This window comes from Mus caroli, unplaced genomic scaffold (assembly GCF_978045245.1).
Source record: "Mus caroli unplaced genomic scaffold, Mus_caroli_1 scaffold_18, whole genome shotgun sequence".
Lineage (NCBI taxonomy): Eukaryota > Metazoa > Chordata > Mammalia > Rodentia > Muridae > Mus > Mus caroli.
The window spans coordinates 54,398,056-54,418,955 of record NW_028227273.1 but is presented as its reverse complement, the minus strand read 5'-3'; the positions used below and the strand labels follow the sequence as shown (position 1 = coordinate 54,418,955).

Sequence of the window (20,900 nt, the reverse complement as noted above, 5' to 3'; positions counted from 1 at the left end):
AGATTTTGCTGAAAGGACACAAATATAGCTGTCTCTTGTGAGACGATGCTGGGGCCTAGCAAAAACAGGAGTGGATGTTCACAGTCAGCTATTGGATGGATCACAGGGCTCCCAATGGAGAAGCTAGAGAAAGTACCCAAGGAGCTAAAGGGATCTGCAACCCTATTGTTGGAACAACAGGACGTACTAACCAGAACCCCGGAGCTCTTGTCTCTAGCTGCATATGTATCGAAAGATGGCCTAGTCGGCCATCACTGGAAAGAGAGGCCCATTGGATTTGCAAACTTTATATGCCCAAATATAGGGGAATGCCAGGGCCAAAAGAATGGGAATGGGTGGGTAGGGAAGTGGGGGGCGCTATGGGGGACTTTTGGTATAGCATTGGAAATGTAACTGAGGAAAATATGTAATAAAAATATTAAAAATTAAAAAAATCAAACTCCAAATAACCAGTTTAAATAAATACTAAGAGAAGATTAACATGCCGAGATTAAGATTTATTATTTTTCTAAAGCAACAAAGGTCATTGTCCCCTGAATAAGCAAACTCTATAAATTCTGCTCATTAAAGTAGATTTTATATCATTCTTTAAAAAAATACAACTAAAATGTAAATAGTAGTTTAGAATTTAAACCACTGATTATGATGAACGTGGAGAATAATGAATAGTGAGAAAAAAATTAAAAGACAATTAACGTGAATTTTCTCCAGAGAGATTTAACTAGGTAGAGCTAGAAAAGATGACTGACTGTTACACAGGAACTATATGTTTTCTATTCCCTTACTTCATTGTGCTCTGGGAACATTACTCATATGAGTTTTAGTGACTTTAGTCATACAGACAATGTATAATCCTGGGTTAGGCTTTACTCCGTAAATGTGTCACAGATTTCATATGTCAAGGTACAAAGGTATTATCAAATTTGTTATTTTAAAATATTTGGTGTAAATTATTTCTGTAAAACAGGAAGAAACAGAATCTTTACCATCTGGAATTATTTCAATGTACTAAATCTATACTTTCTTGGTGGGATGTGATAAGCCTCACTGGAGGGTATGATATTTCTCTACATGGTCCTGGCTACCTGTATAGGAAATTTAGTGAATTTTGCCTTCACAGAGGCATGTAGCTTTGCAACCTTCTTTAAGAAGTGCATGTTCACAGGATAGCATCTTCTTCAGATCTTTACAGTTATTATATGTATCTTCATGTCCACAACTATTGGCTGAAATAAAGAAAAATATTCATTACTTCATTATTATTTTCCTCTGTTAACGGCAATAAAATAATACTTATATGAATTAGAACAGGGGATTGAGCAAATGAATGGCTATCTTTTAAACTGCAGCTTTGTGAAATTGTTGGATTTCTTAATTCACAAAAGCTCAAGAAAATTAAACTGAGTGGTTCTTTGTAGAACTAGACTATCTAGCTGTTGTAAGGATGGATTATTGATTAGAATCCTTAGATATTCTTATGGAAAACCTGGTTTTGGTTTTCACCGTCCACATGGGGGCTTATGACCACCTTCAGTTCCAATGCCTTATTATTTTTTTTTCTGGTCTCCAGGGTAAACAAGCACGAATGTGGTACATATAAACACATGAACATAAATGCTACCAAATAGTCATAATATGAAATAAAAATAAGCATTGAAAAAGAACCTCACTAAAATGGTGGTTATTATGCAAGTACTTTTAAATTTTAATAGTGTTAATATTTAAACTATTTAAATATTTAAATATTCTCAGCACAACAAGTTTCTTTAAAATGTTCTTTATCAACTGTGCCTAGTGGCCTCTTTCTATGAATATACTAGACATGTCTTGTGGATTGCATTTTTTATTATCTGCTCCCTCAAGAGGAGTGCCTAGAGGAGGAGTAGATCACATACTCAGGTGATGTCAGATATAATCTTAAAAGATAGAGCTTGTGATTGGGCAGTGGAAGGAAAGGCAGAGATGAAAGTTTTAGAGAGGCGAGAGAAGGAGGAAGAAGAGAAGAGCAGTGTGGGGAAAGAAGATGATGGAGGAAGAGGTAGAAGTTGGAGCAGACTCATGTGGCCTGGAGGAAGTACGAGTAGATAGGGATTTCATAGCTAAGTAATATAAGAGTGTAGGGTATATTTTCCCAATATAGGCATTCTGCTTGCATTTATATTAACTGAGTTGTGTGTTGTTTGCATGGGTGTTTTTAGGTTGGAGATTTACTGTTATAAATCTGGCTAATATAATATCAGTCTTTAGTGTTTTTATTTCATGGGGCTACAGGGAACTGAGTGAGTAGTAGCTGGCTTTCTGCAGGCCAGCCATAGGGGAGGAGGGAATGGTCTGAAAAATGTGAGCAGTAGCTTCAAGCATTTTGGGTTAAACTGGTTTGGTTAGCCTAGGAAGCTAGCCTAGGGATCAAGGAGACAGCACACAGGGCTAGCCATAGGGGAGGGGTCAGCAAAACTGCTGAGGCTGGCCCTTAAAATGACATGTTATAGACATTTTCATTCTAGGATGTTCTCTTTTTCATGTCAGAGGAGGTAATCTTATGAATACAGATTTGGAAAGGTATATTGTGGAAAAGGTTGATCTGATTATTAAACACTTATATGCAGATATTCACCAATGACTACAAACTCAAAGAAAACTTATTCTAAATTCATTACCCTATAATCTTCGTCATGTCTTTGATATGTATTCAGAGCTCACAAATTTACATTCAGTTCATACATTCTCAGAGAATTGGCAACTCCCAGTTACCAAAGAATTGAAAATAAGGTCTTCTTTATCATCTGCACTATGGTATTTATGGAAACAATGTCTCATTGTTTTACTCATACCAAAACCAAGCTCATACAATCAGGTTACTGCTAATTTCATACCCCAAGAAGTATTACTGCAGGCACATGCCCAATCCTCTTTCCATTCCCTCATAGATTATATATTCATCAGCATTGAACAAGTACAATTAACGAAAATATATTATTATTCTATGTCCTTTCTCTCTCCACAATCAAATTTCATAACTTTTGCAATAATATTGTAAAGATGACTGTATGATTCTGAATCTACACTTCATATTTGGCTCTTTCATTATGCTTTTTCTAAGAGCTCTTTATAAAACACAATTTCCACAACACTTGGGAGAAAGGTATAGGAAGAACAGGAGCACTGATTTTTAGATGAGCTTTGGTTATGTGATGAGAACCTATTTCAAAACTAACAACAGCCTAAATCACAGATAAATAATTATATGAAAGGCAAAAATAAAAATTAAGGATTTTCACTTTTCTATTCTTGTTTAAAGTCCTTCAATTGGCTTTTACTAATAGGATGGGCTGTTTTATTAGCGCAAAGCAAAGTTGTGAATGTATGGCCCTTTCTTCTTTAGTGTATATTATTGATATTACTAGTACATAAAAATATTATCTATACAAATCAATTATGAAGAATTCCAAAATCCATTCAGAAATGCACAAAAATTCTAGAAAGTTGCCACCAGAATGTAACATATTAATTTTGGTACCATATTCCACTTTTATACTTTATTGCTGTTTTAGGTTTTTTTGTGTAGCCTGAGATGACCAGGAGTTTGATCCACATTCCAACCCTGATTTGAACTCCTGATTCTCCTTCCTCTGCCAACAAAATGGTGAGATTACATTTATGTTTTGTATGTATTTACATAATAAGACTTAAAATGGAATACTATGGCATCCATCTTACTCCATTTCTGTGATGAAATACTATAGTTTGTAATCTATGCATAGCTTTTATTTAGACTCTAAAACTTCACAGAAAAGTTGTCTAAAGAAAAACATGTAATGATTGATTAAATGGATGGTTTCAAATCACATCCTGTGCCAGGGAGATGGTGCAGGGTAAAGTACTTGACACTAAACCTGGTGATTTGCTGTCAGTCTCCCATACTCATATCATGGAAGGAGAGAACAAGTCCATATAAACTGTCCTCTAACTTCAACACATAATCACACATATGTGCCATGACACATATGTGTATGCTTGGACTTTTTAGAAAGACACAAATACATTCACAAGTAAACAAAAATGGAATTTAATAAAAAAAAATCCATTGATGCTCTGGAGCATCCTAAAAATTTATTGTGCTAAGCTTCTTGGTGGGCAAAAAAATTTAGTATCTGTTTTCTTTCTCAGGGCTGACTCAGGTTTTATTATTTCAACTCCATAAATTTGTAATGCTTCCTCTTTTTAAAATGCCAACTTTGAGACTAAGAAACTTCACTTTAAATTGTATTAAATTACATCCTCAGAAATATTTTTGTAGACTCCAGTAGCAACTATTCCAGTATAGTTTCAAGTGTTCACTGATTTTAATGGTTTCTTTAAACTAAATGAAATATTACTTTTTTCAATGTCAAAAGTACACACATCTTAAACAAAAGAAAATCTGTCATTCAAAAATAAAATGATGTTAACATATGTAGGAGATGTGCAACTTGACATTTGTAAGTTTCCAAAACAACTGGAGGGGTTCTTATGCTTATACTGTATCTCCTTGTTTATCTTGTTCCCCTTTTCTGGCCTCTGTAGGAGATGATGTGCCTAGTCCTGCTGTGATTTAGTGACTTAAGCTGCCACAGTGAGCTGGTACCCAAGGTGTTACCTCCTACTTCTAAGAGGTGAATGGGAGGGGTGGGGGAGGGGCTGTGTGAGGGAGGAGGAGAGAGCTGTGATTCTGAAGAAAAGGGGATAAATGAACTACTTGAAAAATTTTAAATGATGTTAAGTACGTTTTTGTCTTTTGCAAGTATTAAATCTTAAAGCAGGTTGTCATTCTATGTTATTATATTAATATTATGTTAATAAACTTACTGCACAGCCCATCTTCACAGTGATCAGGACAACTGGCACACGGCGCTCCTACTGTGTAAGGTGTGTATAGCCTTCCTTGATAATTGCCTCTGAAATTCGATATGCAAAATCATCAGATGATTTTAATTTTTCTCATTACACACTGTTTGCATATATCACCAAATTATAGATAGATAGACAGACAGACAGACAGACAGATTCATAGATTCAGACATATAATCATAAATTTCCATAGATAGATAGATAGATGATAGATTCATAGATTTAGACATGTAATTATATATATATATATTTGAATTACTGTTACAAACCTTCAATAGAATACCATAACAAAAACCTAACATTTTCTAAGAGAATTCTGACATAGATGTATAGTAAGGAAATAATTAATCCATGCATACTTTTTTCATCAACCATTATTTTAGAACCTGAGAAACTGAAATAGAGTCTAAAATTCTAGAGATATTTTAATGTTAAAATACCCTCTTCATTACTTGATAAGCCTGGAAAATTCCTAAGACAGTGCAATATAGGTTATGTGGAAAAGCTACTTTCATAGATTAGGTAGGTACAGAAAAAAGCTGTAAATCCTGTAATATAGAACAGGTTACCAAGTGACAGGTTGAGTTTCAAGAACTTAAATGAGTAATTCTGAAAGGCCCCATGCATATGAAGGTTTGATAGTCTCTAAATGTAGCAGGAAGGTATGAGAATTTATGCTTATCAAAAATGAGGATATTCAAGTAAGAGATTTTATAATAAATCATCTAAACTTAGCAGTACTTGTGGCTACACTGCCTAGTTAGGACTATCACTTTACTGATTGTCATAGGAAAATTCAGATTCTTCATTGCATCAAGGTGTGTGTCTGTCTGTCTGTCTGTGTCTATGTCTGTGTGTGTGTGTGTGTGTGTGTGTGTGTGTGTGTGTGTGTGTGCAGTCCAAGGGCTTTTAGCATAACCACTACTCTATATGCAGAACACAGCATATAGAGTCTATGAGCAATCTAATAGAAAAAGCAAAGTATTGCACAACCTGTGTCACTTGCTTCTCTTTATTCATATCTGACTCTCCTAGGTTCAAGATGCTTCTCATTTGACCTGACAGATGGATGGATTCCAGTAGCTTCTTTCCTTGCATTATACTTAATAACAGAAACATGCTTGAAAATTCTTTCATAATCTTTCTCTTGAACTGACATGCTTCACCATCTGTATTACCTACAGTATACAATTGAATCATTTAAAAATTTGATTTAGAAAAACTCTCACCCTCCTCTTGTATAGGTTTCCTATAAGAAAAGATACAAATAAACGTGGGGAGATGTCTCAGCCCTTCAGAGTGCCTATTTCTTTGGGCAATACTTGGAGTTTGATTCCCAGTACCCATTTCAGTTGGGTTGCAACTGTCTGTGATGCCAGTTCTAGGCAATCTGATGCCTCTGGCTCCCACAGACATCTGCCCCAATGTGCACAAACCACTCCTGGACAGAAAGACATGCAAATGTGATTACAATCTTTTTAAATGAAAAAAGTTGGCAGGTTATGAATATACATTCATCCCTTTCACTTTTTAAATGAAGAGTACAAACGGTTTATTTCTGTTTCTTTAGTAAGTTTTTAATTTCAAAATCAAGATCTGAATGAATGGGATTTTTGTTTTTTAGAATTTTTAGGAAATTCTGAGAAGCAAAGAGTTAAGATTATATCTTTCTTAATTATTTAAAATACTTTAAAGACTTCTAAAAATGACTTTGCTGTCTGATTTAATAAATTCTTATAGTTATAAGGTAGCAACAAGAGGTTGGAAAGATGGTCCAGTGGTTAAGAAAATTTGCTGTTCTTGCAGAGGATTCTAATTTGATTCCCAACACCCATGTAAAATAGGTCATAACCACTTTTTACTCCCGATCCAAGGGATTTAATGCTCTTTTCTGGTCTTTGTGGATATGTGCACATGTGAAATGAAAGACATCATAAAGCCATGGATACCAGGAAGACCCTGGTAAGATGTAGAATTTCTCTGCTTCCTAACTACAATAAACTACAAGAGAATAACATGGATATTATGTCAATTCCTAGTCAGCCATCCAAGGGTCCATGAATTCCTCCCAGAATCACAGATCCATAGATCCATAAACATAAGGCCTTGAAAGCAATAGCAACTGGACTGGTCATTGTTATGGCTTTACAGGAAGATATAATTGTTGATTATTTTCACCTTTGGAAGTTTTCATAGCATATTCTCATACTATGAGAGATGGTCTACAGCAAGTAGCCTTCCAAGTCAGTTCCAGTTCACTTCCTCTACCTACTGTTTCTGAAGTGTGTGATATTTTCACCAAAAGGGTCTCATCTTCAAGTACTGAGAGGCAACCAAAAGCTATATATGCTTTGGATAAAGAGTTTTGCATAATCATGGATATTGAGAAAGGGAATCTCCAGGGTGGAGTCTCATGATAGGTTTTCCTGTACAAGGTGGTCAACCCGAAACACTTAAACATCAGAGCAACACTAAATGAAATCAATGGTATTATGTGTGTGTATATATGTATGTAAATTATATTGTTATACAAATACATGTTATACACATACATTCTATGTATAGAACATGTATGTGTATAACAATATAATTTACAGATGGCCTCATGAATTTGAGAGGGAATGTGGGCTTGGAAGATTGGGAGGAAGAGATGGAAAGGATAAAAATTATGCAAATTTAGTACTCCGTTATGAAATTCTCAAAAGATAAATAACTATAAGAAAATATAACAGCCTATATAATCAGAAGTAGGACTAGTTTAGTGGAAACTCTGCGATCACTATCTTGTGTTATTCAGTAATGATCACCCTTTTCCTAATATTAACAGATTCCTTTGTAAAGTATAAACTTAGCCATAACTGAAAATTTGACTGTGACTATCCCTATGTTTTGTGGTCACCATGAGTACAGAAAACTCCAACTGAAGAGGGAAGAGAAAAAAAAATTAAGCATAGGTTGAAAGTTTCTGAGTGTGATTTATAGAACTGATGAGTTAGCCATTTCACAAATTTTGTATAGTAAGTTTCAACAAAGGGGAGTATTTAAAAATTTGAATTTCCCTTTCCATGTTTAATGTAAATCTTTTATCATTTTTTGCACTATGACAATTAAAAAGGTTAAATTGCATTTGATGTTGTTGAAAATGAACTTTAAATTGCATACTTACACAGGACAATATTGACAAACATAAAAGTATCTCAGTGTATTTTCAGGGCATTCAGCAACTCCACATGCAACTTGGAAAGTTGAATTCCAAACAACCTGCACACCCAGGAATGAATATGGAGCATATGTCAGTGAAAAAAAATAATGCAGAAAAACAATTAGACAATGTAAACTTAAAAAACATTTGGTATAATTTGCTGCTATATGCCTTCTGGACTTAATTAAATGATTGAATCAGACTACAAATGTTAAAAGAGCAATCAGAGGCTATTTTTTAATAAGCTACTCCAGTAAAGCTTACAGAAAGCACATAGGGGAGTTTAGGGAGGCTAGAAACTGTTCCTGCCTCATCTCAAGAACTCTGGTATTCTTCAAGTGCATTTTTGACAGTTTCCAAGAATATGAGAAAGCAAAGGCTAGGGTGAGGCCAATGATCTTCATGTCAAAAATGAAAGACATCATAAAGCCATGGATACCAGGAAGACCCTGGTAAGATGTAGAATTTCTCTGCTTCCTAACTACAATAAACTACAAGAGAATAACATGGATATTATGTCAATTCCTAGTCAGCCAACCAAGGGTCCATGAATTCCTCCCAGAATCACAGAAGAGGTGTTCAGTTGGATGCTAACACATGGCCATGAGTATCTGCCTTCCCTATTGGACAGAGATCATGACTGACTTGCAAACCTTTCTGGTCAAGCCTGGACAAAGGCTACCACTCAGTAATCATTTATATTTCCTGAAAGTTGTGTGTGGTGAGTGCTTCTGTGTAGAGATCTGATCTTGAATTTTCTGGTTCCTTCCTGAAACCAGGTTTCAGCTCAAGTATCTCAGCCTGTAGGATCTGATCAGATCAAGGAATTGGAGTTGTTTGCTGCTACATTAGTCAAGGATCTCTAGAGTCAGAGAACTTATGAAATGAATGTGTATGTGTATTGTAATGACTTACAGACTGCAATCCAACTAACCAAGCAATGACCAGCTGTGAATGGCAACTCCAAAAATCTAGTAGTTGCTCAATCTTACATGGATGCATATTTCAACTGGTCTTCTGTAGAACCCAGAATCCTAAAATAGTAGACTCCAATGAACATGCTGGACAAGAAAATATAAGCAAGTAAAGAGTGAAAGAACCTTTTCTTTTTTCATTGTCCTTATATAGGCCTCTAGCAGAAGATATGGCCCAGATTAAAGGTATGCCTTAAGATCTGGATTAAAGGCATATGTTGATACAGATCAAAAAGTGTGTGTGTGTGTGTGTGTGTGTGTGTGTGTGTGTGTGTGTGTGATCCCACCTCAGTATCCTCATCAAAAGCTTCTGTCTTCCAGACTCAAGATCCTGATAAAAGACATATTGTCTTTTAGCCTTCAGATCCAGAAAACAGATATGTGTTCTTTTTTTGGTTATAGTTCATTCCAGATATGGTCATGTTGGCAACTGATCATAATCCACCCCTTGTCATTTTGACGCAAATAATATTTCAGGTTCAAATGCAAACAATAACTAGGTGATAATAATACCTAATAAGATATTACTATCCTTTGTAGAATCACAAATGCATAAACAATAACTAGGTCATAATAATATGTAATATGATATAGCTACCCCTCATACAACCCTAAATGCATTGTAAATTTAGAATAATTAGCAGTATCACTTGAGGTATATCCTTTTAGGATCTCAAATATAAATGTGAAAGCGACAGAGAGAGACAGAGACAGACAGAGAGAGAGAGAGAGAGAGAGAGAGAGAGAGAGAGAGAGAGAGAGAGAGAGAGAGAGAGATTCGTTCCATAAGATATGTGACTCTAGAGAACCCTGAATATATTGCAGATATATTTTGGTAAAACCATAGTGGGGTATTGCTGTGACATCCCTGACCATATTTTAGGGAGGATTTTGAAAGGACTTTGGAACTTTGAGCTAGAAAAGCCATTTTACATTAAAAAACCTGAGGGATGATTTAATAACTTGAAAGATAAGAATGTTGAACAGTACCGAAGAGGAAGGCCTGGCATGTGAAATTTCAAAGGGAAGAATAAAGACTCTATTAGGGTCATTAGGGCCATTTTCTATTTTACTTTAAGTTTCTGCAGTTCTTGTTATCTAGAGCAAAAAATAAATAAATAAATAAATAAATAAATAAATAAATAAATAAATAAATAAATAATCAACTGTCTCTAATGAGATACCAGAACTACTGAAGTAAACCTTCATGTTTTGAGGACAGTTGATGTTGGTCAGCTGGAGATAAGATTAGTGGTGATAGACTGCCATATCCAGGGATCCATCCCATAATCAGCTTCCAAACGCTGACACCATTGCATACACTAGCAAGATTTTGCTGAAAGGACCCAGATATAGCTGTCTCTTGTGAGACAATGCCGGGGCCTAGCAAACACAGGAGTGTATGCTCACAGTCAGCTATTGGATGGATCACAGGGCCCCCAATGGAGGAGCTAGAGAAAGTACCCAAGGAGCTAAAGGGAACTGCAACCCCATAGGTGGATCATTATTATGAACTAACCAGTACCCCAGAGCTCTTGTCTCTAGCTGCATTTGTATCAAAAGATGGCCTAGTAGGCCATCACTAGAAAGAGAGGCCCATTGGACTTGCCAACTTTATATGTCCCAGTACAGGGGAATGCCAGGGCCAAGGGGTGGGGGTGGGTGGGTGGGGAACTGGGGGGGGGGGAGTGTATTGGGGACTTTTTCGATAGCATTGGAAATGTAATTGAGGAAATTACCTAATAAAAAAAAAAAAAGAAGTGACTATCATCACTAAGTTGAAATCTGCTGGGAAGTGTTTCCCTGAGGGCACTGAGAAGCCACATTCCAGATTATGTGGCCAAAGTTGTACCTTTTGCTGGCTGCTAGACTTGGTAATGTTACTAATTTTGAAGGCATGGAAGATACATGGAGAATAGCTGAAGTTTGGCATTCTTAGAGGTCAGGAGAGGCCATTAATGAAGGTGAAACCTCAGTGGCAGTTGAAGAACTAGGACTGAATATGTCATGCATTGAATTTGAGACTTGGTATCAGGTAGAGAGCCTATGAAATGCTATACCTGAAATTACAGCCCAGTTGTAGCAGAAGACCTCAGTATTTTTGGAAATTATAATACCATGCCACCACCACCAATAACAGCAACATCAGTGAAATGGAGCCAGCAGGAGCCTAGAAGACAAGCTGCCTAGTCACAGGAGACAGAGATAGAGTGGTGATCCAAGCCATTTGGAAGAGCCCAGAAGGTCATGTGTGGATCCCAGACACTGGGCATTGAGTTATTTAAACTGTTGGGGTTTAGCAGTTGCTTGTTTCAGATTGTGATCATGCTGTGCTTCTTCCCTCTTGAAAAATACATTACATTTAATTTAGATTTTTACAAGAATGGACTACTGAGAAACTTTATACTTTTAGAAGACATTTTGAATTTTTAATGAGATTGAAATTTTTATGCTTTTAAATTTGTAAATACTGTGGGACTTTTAAAGTTATTTGTATATAAACGTAATTTGTTGGAGATAAATAAGAAAAAAAAGTTTGTGGTTCAAAAGTAATGCATTTGCTTGTGTGTTAATTTGACAAGGGGACAGTTGTACTGGTTGTTTTGTGTAGCAACTTGACAAAGTTGGAGTCATCAGAGAAGAAGAAGCCTCAAGTGAGAAAATGCCTCCTGAAGATATAGATGTAAGTCATAGTTACTAATCAATGAAGGACTTCCCAGCTCATGGTTGTTGGCCCATCCCTGGGTTGGTGGTCCTAGATTCTATAAGTAAGAGGGCTGACAAGGCACAGGAAGCATTCAAGTAACACCCTCCAACACAACTGTATCAGTTCCTGCTTCCAGGTTTCTGCAGTGTCTAAATTCCTGTCCTGACTTCCTCTGGTGATGAACAGCAACCTAGAAGTATAAACCAAATAAACCCTTTCCTCCCCACTTTGCTTTTTCTCATGATGTTTTATTGGACAAACAAACAAACCAACCCTTGACTTAGACATCTGCCTATACCATATCTGGATCTTCTCTCCAATCAGCCATTCAGAATCCCCTTAGCACTTTACTTTCTCTCTTAGCTTTGGTACGCACTATTTGACAGTGGCCTGAATTGAGGCACAATTGTATAATTCTTGCTAATGCAGTCACCTCATTTGTCTGGAAATCAGCTGTCAGGGGTTCTGGAAAGAAAACTTTGGGAAAATTGTTCTCATTCTCCTTCAGGAGCCAAAAAAGCTGATGTGCAGCCCTGATCAAGTAATTCCAATAATTTTCTTGCCTCTCATTTATAGAGAAAATATTTTTTCTTACCTGAGTATAATGTCCGACTATACTATCAGGTTGCTTTGGGCCAACATCATACGTAAGATCTTTGTATTCATTATACCATTCTTGGATTGCAGAAGACCATGATGCAAGGTAAGATGACATGAACAAATTCTCACCACATCTTAAATCTTTGGGAAAGAAATAGACCAATCATTAAGGCAGCAGGAAAGAAAAAAAGAAGAGAGAGAGGGAGAGAGGGAGTGGGAGATAGAGGGAGGCTATACAAAGCAGAATTACTGCTCTTTAAAGACATTGCTCACAGTTACTTTTGATTATTTCATAAGAGGCAAGCTTCAGACTTGATCATTCATCTGAACAGTAGCCACAGACATTCAATTTGTGGGCTGAACAGCATATGAACTGAATAGATACAGAAGTCTTTTTTCTAAGTAGCTTCTCTTCTTAAATTGATTCATTGACACATTAAATTCAGCATACCTGTGTGAATATGTATGAGGGAGGGTGTATTTTGTATGTTTGTTTCATATGTAACAAATGTTGATTTGAAGTCTTAGAAAATAAAAATACTAACTTATTTAATTTCTCTTCTGTTCTAACTAGAGATGTTTTTCATGTGAATTGATACATATTTAGCATGATTGTTTTGTGTAAGCCTTTTCATAGTCATTACTTACAAGTACAAATCAAACAAAAATAGAAGAAACAATACTTTTAACATTTATCGGTCATGCCTTAAGTATAAAATTAAAATTTCATGAGCTAAATATTCTTCCAAGAATGGAGAAAAATCAACTTTAACACCCAATAAATAGATTAGTATTTTCTCAATTTCTGCAAATTCAAAATTAATTTATACATTAACTGAATGTTAAAGCACTTAAAATAAACATTTTAAACACTATGTGATTAAAATAGTGATAGCTATGAAGTACAACCTTAATAAGAGATAATTAAATGATTTTCAAATTCATCCAGAGATTACCATTTGTAATGTTTCAAGAAGTACTGTATCTCATAGTCCATTTATTTATGTTCTCATAATTTCTATACATCCTCATGCAAAGATTATGTCTAATAATATATTTTTAACTTAATATAATTATCAGCTACCCAGAATGTACATAAGTTGCTGTCACCAAAAATGAAGACAGAATTTGCCACATACACATTGCTATCTTACACAAGATTATGTATTTGAAGAACTCCTGTACTATACAGTGAGATCTGTATTCCACCAAACCAAAAACAACAAAAGAAGTAATGAAAGCTAATGAAAATATTTGGGTTTTTTTTGAGAAAAAAATGAAGAATGAGTTGCTCAGATAAAATACATTTTTATAATTAAAAATATATCTTATAAACATGAACAAGCCACATCATCAGAGAAGCTACCACTTATGGAGATATCTTTAATCTCAGCACTCTAGAAGCAGAAGCAGGTAGATCTCCATGAGTTTGAGGCTAGCCCGGTCTACAGACTCTGTTCCAGAATAGCCTGGAATACAGAGAGAAACCCTGACTAAAAACAAACAAACAAACAAATAAACAATATAAAAACAAAAAGAAAACAACAAAACAAGGTAGATCAGATACTGGCTTAAATGATCGAAATTTAGAAATTCTAATTACAGAGGGCTGGAAAAGCCCCTGAACAGATAAGAGCATATCCTGCTACTTTAGCACACTTGAATTCAACTTGTAGCATCCACATGGAATGGGTCAAAACCACTGTAACTTCAGCTCCCGAAAATACAATGCCTTCTGATCTCTAGAGTCACTCTTCTGATTAAGCACATACATTCACATGTGCATAAATATACACAAGACACACATACACATAAATAAAAACTAATAGGATAAAATTAAAAGGAGATTCTAATTTCAAGCCCCATCATATTACTTTAATTTGTAGTTTCATCCTTTAATCTTATTTTATTTTATTTTATTTTATTAATTAGGTATTTTCTTCATTTTCATTTCCAATGCTACCCTATAAGTCCCCTAAACTCTCCCCCACACTCCCCTATCCCTCCCACTCCCATTTTTTGGCCCTGGCATTCCCCTGTACTGAGGCATATAAAGTTTGCAAGACCAATGGGCCTCTCTTTCCACTGATGGCCATTTAGGCAATCTTCTGATACATATGCAGCTAGAGACAGGAGCTCCAGGGAGTACTGGTTAGTTCTTATTGTTGTTCCACCTATAGGGTTGCAGACACCTTTAGCTCCTTGGGTACCTTCTCTAGCTCCTCCATTGGGGGCCCTGTGATCCATCCAATAGCTAACTGTGAGCATCCACTAATGTGTTTGCTAGGCCCCGGCATAGCCTCACAAGAGAAAGCTATATCAGGGTCCTTTCGACAACATCTTGCTAGTAAACTTTAAAGGAGATAAAGAGATGATCCCTACCTTGTTTCACTTGTGATCTAGTTATAAGACACAAAGCTGGCATGGTCTGAGACAATTTTTGTAAAATATAAAACAGCCAATTAGCATAATATGGAGCCTCTCTGAGACATTCTGGTCCAAAGATGTTTAAATTCTTTTAAAAGACAGTATCAAAATAGGTGTTCATTTTGAAAAGTTTTGTTAACACAATATGAGAAACTGGGACCTCCTATGTTATTCTCCATTCATACATAAGTGATTTTGAGTTCACATACTAGTTGTCCTGCGTTCTATAGGACTGTGACTGAATGTACACATGTCTGCCCATTTCTGAGCATTCACTTGAGCTTCATAGTTCCATTCCTAGAGAGAAAAAAAAAGGAGATAGCTATAAATAATAATACATCTTCAAAGGCACATTATCTTTGCAGGCAGGCTGGTAGGACTAGCTTATATCACTGCAAGATTTCTGTAGGCACCATATGAACTTCATCATAGTCAATAAATATAATAGTATATATCTAAATTTTTATGTTAGTGTACGACCAACTTTCATTGTGACATTTATAATAAGCTTATTTTTACATGCTTTTTGCTCCCATCTTCCTGAGCCTGCTCATCCTCCCATGCTCTCTCACGCACAGTTTCCCTTTGATGTCACACATGTTCTATTTCCTTCCTCTTCACATACTTTCCACACACTTTTCCCTGTGTCATTGTCTGCTTGGTAGTTTCATAACCTATATACAATGTTCATCCCACTTATGTATGCCTTTTTCTATTTCAAAGAAGTCCAAGTAGTCTGTCTTCCTAAGATCACCAAAGATACTAAATTATTTAATAGTATAATGACTTACTGAGATCACACCAGTAACCATAAAGACTTTACACAGTTGCTGTACTACAGGAATCACTAAGACTATTTTCACACCTGTAAAAAGTTACCTCATAAATGCTAGTTTCTCTTTCTACAAGTTGAATGAATTTTTAAAAAATATAGGCTTTAGATCTGGATCCATGTCAGAAGACAGTTTAGATGAAAGGTCATGTTCTGACCCTAGATTAAGAGAGGGAGAGGCAATAACACAGTGCCTTATCACTAAAGAGAAAAGTAAAAAGGTTTATTTTTAGTTCTGTGGCTGTAATTGATATAGCTCCATAACACCAGTGAGTCACTGTTATAAAGGGAATTTAGTAAATTCTACTCTAATCATATCATGGCTGAAGACAAAGAAGGAGAAAATGAACTTGGGTCTTACATGTCATAATATATAGATATACAGACATAGATATTCACGCACATGAACAAAACAATAAGTATTTTAATAAATAGATACTAAAGTAGAGCCAAACACTTTTAAACAACACAGGTGCTATCAGCAGGATCAAAACACAGCTCTCCAAATGCACTGCCCTGATGTGATCCCTCACCATTTTTAGTAAGTCACTGCCAGATGGAGAAACCATTCGTCTCAATTGGTTGTGCTTGTTTACAATCTCTTCTTGGACTGATATTTTAGTGGTTGAAAGATTCTCAAGACTGTTTTCCTAAAGGGAAATAAAATGAAAGTCACATTAGTGTATGATAAGGTTACATAAACTGGTAAAAAAATGGTTAAGGTAAATGAAGGTCATTATTCAAGTGCTCAGAAATATTAGACTTTGACCTTGAAACTAAAACTTAAAAACATCTCTTACTTTTCAACAGAAACATTTGAAACAGAAATTTGAGAATAAAGCATGAATTCATGGCATGCCAAAGTAAAAGTAAAAAAAAAAAAGTAAAAATTTTTTCTAGGCTACAAATATCAAATTTTATTTAAGAAAATATAACGATAGTTATGCATTGTAGAGAACCTTAAGTCATTTCCACACAATTAGGCGATAGCAAGGAAGTGTTAAGGAATGAAACACATAATTTATTATACATCTTTGAAAGAGATATCCAGACTTTGACAGAGAGTTTGAAGGCTTGTAAGACTATGGAGGTCTAGACACACTACATGTATGCATTCAATTATCTATTACAGTAAGAGAATTTTTATATGTAGTACAATTTTGTGATCACTCCAAAGGGTATTGTCTAATATAATATCCATGTCAATTTGTAAGCAATGGATTCTTGAAATTCTTGAGTATTACTGGCTTTACAATTTAATGAACACTAATAAACCTGTTGTTAACTCAGAAGCTGATATTTAGTTACACATGTTTGTGTTTGTGTGGGACAGATAGGTAAAGTGATATAAGAATTGGCAGAGATATAAATACCCCTTGCTGATGGAAGTATACTTCAAATCCTCTCTTCTTCTACAGTGTAGAGCAAGATGTTAGTGCTTAATTATCAGTGGACAGAACTGCACATACATTTTATCTTACTTCTTGGATAAATTGCTTCTCTTTCCTGTAGTCCTTAGTTCCCTCAAATTTCTGCAGACATTTGCCACATAGATCTATTCACACTGTGTTGCCAGTATTTGCAAAATGTCCACATCTAGCTGTTGTTTTATGTTCTGAGAGCACCAATGAATGCCTTGAGCCAAGGACTATCTCACAGCTAGTGAATCTTTTTTTTTTCTTTGTTTTTTTTTTTTTGTTGTTGTTGTTTTTCAGCCACAAGTAGTGATTTATAAGACAGAAAGAATGTACATTTTTAAGTCGTTGCTGGAAAATCCTCATATTTTATTAAAAAGTAAAGTAACAATAATGTTCAGTATTTACTTATTAAGGAAAAGGCATCATTTTCTAAAAGTATTTGTTTTTAACTAAGTATATTTGTTTGTGTAGATGAGTAAAGAGCCTGGAGAGGCCAGAGGAGTATAGTAGATCCTTTGGAGTTGGAGTTACAGGTGAATTTAGGCAACTTGAGATAGGTAATAGAAACCAAAATATACTTTGCAAGAGTATAAAATTTGCTTATCCACTAAGAAATATCTCCTTGGATATTCTATTTCAACTGAAAACCCTACTTAAGGTTGTTAACTTTCTTTTTTTTTCTTGTTTTCTTTTTGAAGGATATATATATATATATATCCTTCATATATATATATATGTATATATATATATATATATAAGATATTAGGTATTTTCTTCATTTACATTTCAAATGCTATCACAAAAGTTCCCTATACCCTCCCTTCGCCCTGCTCCCCTACCCACTCACTTCTACTTCTTGGTCCTGGCTTTCCCCTGTTCTAGGGCATATAAAGTTTTATAGACAAAGGGGCCTCTCTTCTCAATGATGGCCAACTAGGCCATCTTCTGCTACATATGCACCTAGAGACATGAGTTCTGCGGATACTGATTAGTTCATATTGTTGTTCCACCTATAGGGTTGCAGACCCCTTCAGCTCTTGGATACTTTCTCTAGCTCCTACATTAGGGGTCCTGTGTTCCATCCTATAAATGACTGTGAGCATCCACTTCTATATTTGCCAGGCACTGGCAAAGCCTCACGGGAGACAGCTATATCAGGGTTTTTTCAGCAAAATCTGGCTCGCTTATGCAATAGTGTCTGCATTTGGTGGCTGATTATGGGACGGACCCCCAGGTGGGGCAGTCTCTGGATGGTCCATACTTTCATCTTAGCTCCAAACTTTGTCTCTGCCAGTCCTTCCATGGATATTTTATTTCCTATTCTAGGGAGGAATGAAGTATCCACGCTTTGATCTTCCTTCTTGATTTTCTTGTGTTTTGGAAGTTGTATCTTGGGTATTCTAGGTTTCTGGGCTAATATCCACTAAACAGACAAAATATATGGTTTATGAGAAAGCCATTATTATTTTCTGCTTTTTTTTCCTACCTTCCTTGGTTTTGAAAACTGCAAGAGACAATAAGTGTGCTTCTATTTTCTTGACAGACAATGGTAATATTTTAAAAGCGATACAATTAACACGGAAATGTAAGGATAAAAACTAGTTAAAGGGTTTATATTGAGTAGGTAATATGACCTAATAATTACAACAGCACAAATTTAAGACAGGAATGGAAATGAATGTCAGGGAAATCAGTTCTTCATGATAACTCTCAAAGAAAACTTCATTCATCAAAGGTGACTCTAAATTGCTCTGCTATTTGTATCTTGAAATTCTCTGAAGAGGTATCAGTGGACCAAAGGAAAAAGTGAGGCTTTAGGAAGGAATGGAGGGAGCATAGATAGTTCAAAGGTGCAATAAAACAGAATCAGTTTAAGAAACTGACAATATGAACAACGTCAATAAACACCTATATTATAAATAGTGTCTAGATTTCTAATTTGGATATGGTAACAAAAAAAGTAAACCATAGAGCTTACATTCCAAAACAAGTTTATCCAGTAATTGGCACTCCCTATTATTGAAGAATTCCAGTTGTCTCCAATGCCCAGACCAGAGAAGAGTATGAGGGTTACAGAAATGTGCAATGCTTTTAACTTTTAGTAGCTTTCTAGCAAGATCAGGAATATCTTGGCTAGTCCTACATACTCCATCATGTAAAAGAATGGCTCAACCTCACTGGGAATATCTAAATAAAAGAACATATTATAAATAGTTAATATTTGGCTCATTTTTATTACTTGCATTGTAGATGTACTTAACAGCTCTGTGTGAATGTGCATGTGTGTGTTTGTGTGTGTTGCTGAGGATCAATCCCAGGGATTTGTGCATTCTAGGCAAGTGATTTTTAGCATCACCCCTACCTATATTCTAGAAAATTTTTAAACTTGAAAATAGAAAAATAATCTTTCACACAATATTTATGAAAATGAGATACAAATATATATATATATATATATGTATATATATATATATATGTTGAAGTTGTGCTGTTTGAAATATAATATGAAGTTTCTGTGAGGACCACACTGAAATAGATTAAATAAATTAATAACAATTCTTAAAACATTAACTGTTAGGAAATAAATCCAGAGACATAAAACATTCAATACAAATATAGTTCAAATATTATGTGTACATTTTATTTCTTGACCACATTAAAAAGAAAAGGGTATTTTAAATTAATATCAATATTTATATTTAAACAATATTGCAAAAATACAACTTAATTGTTCTTCATACAATATTTATTATGATATATTTGTCTCCAGCCTTTTCTTTAATATTTATTTTGTGTAATGAATGCATGCCTATTTATTTAGATATAGCATAAGCATAAATATTTAATTTAATCAACCTAACTAACCATGTTTAATATTCACTTGTAATTAGGGCTACAAGTACATTTGCCATAATTTTAAAATAATGTCAGCTGCTCTGAACTATCAATGAGTAATTTGTGATACTACAGACTCTAGTCTTTTAAAATTTTGAAGGCTGGTCAGTGTTTGCACACACCTTTAATACCAGCACTTGGGAGGCAAGGGCAGGTGCCTGGATTATGGAGTGAGTTCTGTGTCATACAGAGAAAGCCTGACTCAAAAAAAATCAAAGGAAAAAAAATTGAAGAGTGACCTAGTTGTCTAGTTACTTAATTGCATAGCCCTCATAGCTGCCTAAATTGTTCTGATAAGATAATAAAGCTTACTCATACCTGAGAGCTATTTTGAAGAAGGGATGGGGGCAGTACAGCAGCCAGGAAGAACAGCACAAGCATTAATGCCATGGCTAGAGAACAAAGAAGAGAACAAGGCATGCATTATGATGTTTAGTGCATTGGGTTCAGAGAAACACAACTACAAATGCTCTGAGCTGAAAGCAATGTAGGTCCTTTCTTCAGGTTCTAGGAGTCTAGCAATTCTTTCTTTGTCCTTCCAAGAATATCAATAGCTTCCAGTTATTACCATGACAGGGCACTAACATGGTATGACTAAGCCCATTCTGGATAAGTGTTTCCTACCCCTTTATAAATATACTGTTAGGAATACATATTCCAATTAGAACTGAGAATCTGCCATATCACTCCTATCAGGTTCTGTCTGTTTGTTTTGTTTTGTTTTTCAAAAACCTGGGTAAATCTATGTCTTGGTTCTGGTTATTATTGCTGTGGTGAAACAGCATGACCACAAACAACTTGGAGAGGGTTTATATGGCTTATATGTCCCAAACCACAGCTCACTGAGAGAAGCCAAAATGGGACCTCAAACACAAAAGGAAGCTGGAGGCAGGTTTGGTGCAGTCACCATGCACAGGTGATGTTATTGGTTTGTTCCCAATGATTTCCTTAGCTTGAT

At 35.4% G+C, this 20,900-nt stretch overlaps 1 protein-coding gene across 1 annotated transcript; it reads right to left on the bottom strand.

Annotated features, from left to right (window-relative positions):
* Positions 1 to 1,098: 1,098 nt before the first annotated feature.
* On the bottom strand, positions 1,099 to 20,332 carry LOC110284167 (cysteine-rich secretory protein 1). The gene is made up of 7 exons (XM_021149855.2): positions 20,261 to 20,332; positions 16,163 to 16,279; positions 15,007 to 15,094; positions 12,366 to 12,511; positions 8,054 to 8,148; positions 4,846 to 4,934; positions 1,099 to 1,226 (listed from the first exon to the last, which is right to left on the bottom strand). Exons 1-7 carry the CDS (start codon positions 20,330 to 20,332, stop codon positions 1,099 to 1,101), a joined length of 735 nt encoding a protein of 244 aa, XP_021005514.1.
* Positions 20,333 to 20,900: the final 568 nt, after the last annotated feature.

Excerpts from the sequence above, each read along its gene's own strand:
- LOC110284167 (XM_021149855.2), bottom strand. The coding sequence starts at position 20,332 with ATGGCATTAATGCTTGTGCTGTTCTTCCTGGCTGCTGTACTGCCCCCA. Across the intron at positions 16,280-20,260 it reads TTCTTCAAAATAGCTCTCAG|GAAAACAGTCTTGAGAATCT; the intron begins GTATGAGTAAGC and ends ATTTCCCTTTAG. Across the intron at positions 12,512-15,006 it reads TATAGAACGCAGGACAACTA|ATTTAAGATGTGGTGAGAAT; the intron begins GTATGTGAACTC and ends TCTTTCCCAAAG.